This window comes from Gekko japonicus, unplaced genomic scaffold, assembly GCF_001447785.1.
Source record: "Gekko japonicus isolate JY-2015 unplaced genomic scaffold, Gekko_japonicus_V1.1 scaffold3084, whole genome shotgun sequence".
NCBI classification, from domain to species: Eukaryota; Metazoa; Chordata; class Lepidosauria; order Squamata; family Gekkonidae; genus Gekko; species Gekko japonicus.
This window is the reverse complement of record NW_015176071.1, coordinates 62,638-66,471: the sequence shown is the minus strand read 5'-3', so window position 1 is coordinate 66,471 and position 3,834 is coordinate 62,638. Positions and strand designations below refer to the sequence as shown.

Below are 3,834 nucleotides of genomic sequence, written 5' to 3'. Positions count from 1 at the left end.
CTTTCCAGTCTGCAAAAAAGTCTTCTGCTTCCAAATTGTTTAATTTCCTTGTCATTTTGTCCATTTCAACCATCAAAAGTAGTTTCTTAATCCAGTCCTTTCTAACTTCAAGCCCACCTGGAGATCTTGCGCTATTACAATTGATCTCCAGAGGGCCGAGATCAGTTCACCTGGGAAAAAATGGCTCCTCTGGAAAGTGGACTCTGTGGCATTATATCCTGCCGAGGCCCCTCCCCTCCCGAAAACCCCTCCCCAGGCTCCACCCCCCAAATCTCCAGGAATTTCCGAACCCAGAGGTGACAACCCTAAGGGCAACTTGAGACATTATGCAAGGGTTGAAACAGACCATTTGAACAGAGGTGTTTCCCACGTGCCCAAAGGTTTGTGTAGTTTCACGACAACTGTTATGGCTGCTACGTGGTGGCGTTTCCCCACATTTTTCCTGCCTCAGTCCCCTCGCGGCAGCCTCCCACCCCAAGGCGATTTTTCAGTTTTTCTTTTAATCAGCAATTTAATTTCATTATAACCATACGGAAATATGCACATCAGGTTCTCTGAATTTCCAGCTTTCATTAAAAAGGGGGGGGGTAGACCCTTTTCATTGCAGAGATATAAAGGGAAAGGCATATCTCTGCAACAGCAAGGGCATATCTCTGCAACTAACTTTGTTCGTGAAAGCTGGAAATTCAGAGGAGCTGAAAGACACTGCTATAACAATATTCAGTTGCTGGTTTTTAACCTCCTCTCCCCTGGTAGCAGGGGCAAGAAACTGGGGCAGAGAAAACTGCTGCCGTGTAGGCGGGACTTGGAAAATCTGAACTTCCCTGCCCGCCATAGCCGCCATCCAGGATTTGCTGTGATCTTTTCCCAAAACTTCTCAGCAAAGCAGTTCGGGGGACAGAATGGAGAAAAACTGGGAAAACCATGGGAGGTACACGAATGCACCACGATGCTGTGGGTAGGCGGTGGGAAAAAAGCATTGAAACCAGGACAAATGTTTGTTTATTTATTTATTTATTAGTTAAGTTTATATCCCGCCCTTCCCAGGATGGGCTCAGGGTAGGTAACAATAAAGTACATCGACAATTAAAACCAGATAATATAATTAATTCTTGAAACAGTTTAAAAACGTTAAACCAGGGGTGTCGAACTCATTATTATGAAGGCCAGACATAAATGAGACCTTGCTGGACCAGGCCACGTGTGCCATAAAATGTAATGCCAGGTAGAGGAGATATAAACTTTATAAAGGACACAAACACAAAAAGGGGTTTTACTTAAAATAAAAACATGCTTAAAACATCCACACTCTTGCAATATTTTGTTTATTTAACAGTGACTGTCTGATAACTGACACCTCGTGTTCTGATTTATTGCATCAAAATGTCTGTGCTGTTGCAATCTTGAGTATGCCGTTCAGGTGTGTATCTGTAAGCTGCAAACCTACGATGACTCAGCAGCAGCAGCAGAACTGGAAGAAGAAGACAGCCAGTTCCACTGCGGGCCTGATAGAAGCCCTCCGGGGGCCTCATCCGGCCCCCAGGCCACATGTTTGACACCCCTGCCTTAAACAATTAAAAGATAGCAAATTAAATATAACAGTTCAGATCCCATGTAAGCCCGACTGATGGTAACTGGAGTCACACCAAGCTCATATAATACCAGGACTCCGCATAGGGCAGATAGGGCAACTTCTGTGCAGGGAGGCCAAGTAATTGGGTTTCCACCACCTCAGCTGAAAGCCTGGCGGAACAGCTCCATTTTACAGGCCCGGCGGAACTGTTCAGGGTCCGGCATACCTAAGGGACCGCCTTTCCCCATATGTTCCCCCAAGGGCACTACGGTCAGGGGGCCAAAATCTTTTGACTACCCCAGGCCTCAGGGACGTCAAATTCGCCAAGACTAGGGCCAGGGCCTTTTCGGTGGCGGCTCCTACCTGGTGGAATGAGCTCCCGGAGGAGATCCGGGCCCTGCGGGATCTTGCGCAGTTCCGCAGGGCCTGCAAAGCGGAGCTCTTCCGCCAGGCTTTCGAGTAGGAGCCGCCACCACCACTACTGTTCCATCAATGCACCATCGCCGAAAATTGGCAGAGATGCCATCAGGGTGCAAGTGGGCCCTGGGAAGAAGACTGGCTATCTGCCGCTTTGGAACTTAGGTCGTTGGTCCAGATCCACCCTACCAGAACCCATCTTGGAACTGGGAACATCAGAGCACCAGCACTTTGTTGTACTATTGTTATGTTTTTATCCTGTTCTAATTGTTTTAATTGTGGCTTTTGCCCCAATTGTTAGCCGCCCTGAGCCTTAGGGGAGGGCGGGATATAAATCGAATTATAAATAAACAAATAAACTGTAATAAGTCCCGCAAGGCCCTGATCTCAAGTGGGAGCATGTTCCACCAGGTAGGGGCCAGGACAGAAAAAGCCCTGGCCCTAAGTGGACATGCTTTGGGCCAGGGACCCCTAAGTGGACATGCTTGGGGCCAGGGACAACCAGTAGATGTTGATCAGTGGAGCGCAAGGCTCTCCCGGGGGGGGGAGGTATAATCACTTTGGAAAAGATCGCATTTCTGTCTTGAGGACCTGCCATTTCTTCTTAAATTTAGTTGCAACTTCAAATTTAGTTGCAACTTCCCCACATATACCCCCAAGAGCACTTCGGTCGGGGACCCAACACCGCCTGGTGACCCCAGGCCCCCGGGATCGAGACCCAGATTAGAGCTCCAATCTGAATCAGACTAGCACTTGTTCTGATGGTTTCTCACCTTCTCACCCAGGATCTGGAGAGGGTTCCAAAGGAGCTGGAGGAAGATGACCTGGATACAGCCTTACCCTTGCCGGAGGAAGAGGAGGAGGATCTCTCCGAGTACAAATTTGCCAAATTTGCTGCCACGTACTTCCAGGGCACGACCACACACACGTATATCCGCCGTCCTCTCAAACAGCCGCTCCTGTATCATGAGGATGAGGGAGACCAGCTGGTGAGGAAATGGGGGAGTTTATCCATTATCTGTCGTTTAAAAAAATGGCAAGTGAAAAGCGGAAGCCTTAAGTAGCTTTCGAGCAGGGAGGGGGTTTAAACCGGAGGTGGCTCGACACCGCAGGAGCGATCAGGCGTCAGAAAAGTGCAGCTGGAACCAGAGAATCAGGAAAACACCACTTGGGGATCTGGTGTCAAAATACTCCGGGTTAGAGCGGTTTTGAGCCGGAAAGCGATGGCTGGGGACGGGAGGCAGTTGTTGACCGTGTGATCGCGCAGATAAAATCCGTTTCTGAGGCGGGCCGAAAGCGGATTAAATGGCCCGTCTGAATGCACCCTCAGTCTGGCTGTACTATCATTCTATCACAACAGCGGTGGTTGTACTTTACCATAAAAACACCTCGACCTCTGGTTGCCTTCACAACCAAGAGCCTCATAGTTTAAAGTGTACAGGGGATTCTGAGGGGATTGTGCTTACCACCAAAATTATATGTTGAGAGTGTTACCTCAGGCCCAGCGGTAATTTCGGGGGGGATCGCGGGGGATCGCAGTTCCCCCGGGTGAGGTACGGGGGCGGGGCACATGACGAAGCCCCGCCCCCTGCTTCCGGCCGCCCCGCTTCCGGCCCTCATTCAGCCAGGAGGAGGCAGGAGAAGAGGGAGGGTAAGTTGCTTCCTCCCTGCCTCTCCCCACCCCTGCCTGCCTGGGGCGGCTTCCTTGCACTCCCACCGACCTTGCGGGTCTACCGCCGGGCCCCTCATGGGGCTCGACAGTGGAGCTGCAAGGCCGGTGGCGGGGGCCGGGACCGTTGGGGGCGGGGTGTGTGGCCTTATGACACACTTCCGGTGATGTCAGG

The 3,834-nt window shown here is 50.7% G+C and overlaps 1 protein-coding gene across 1 annotated transcript in view; it reads left to right on the top strand.

Moving 5' to 3' along the window:
* MYO7A (myosin VIIA) overlaps window positions 1–3,834 on the top strand; it is a gene marked incomplete at its 3' end in the record, with an annotated part of 151,777 nt that overhangs the window by 86,412 nt on the left and 61,531 nt on the right. Inside the window, exon 23 of the mRNA XM_015426720.1 lies at window positions 2,776–2,979. Coding sequence (XP_015282206.1) covers window positions 2,776–2,979 — 204 coding nt within the window. The remainder of the gene's footprint in view (window positions 1–2,775; window positions 2,980–3,834) is intronic.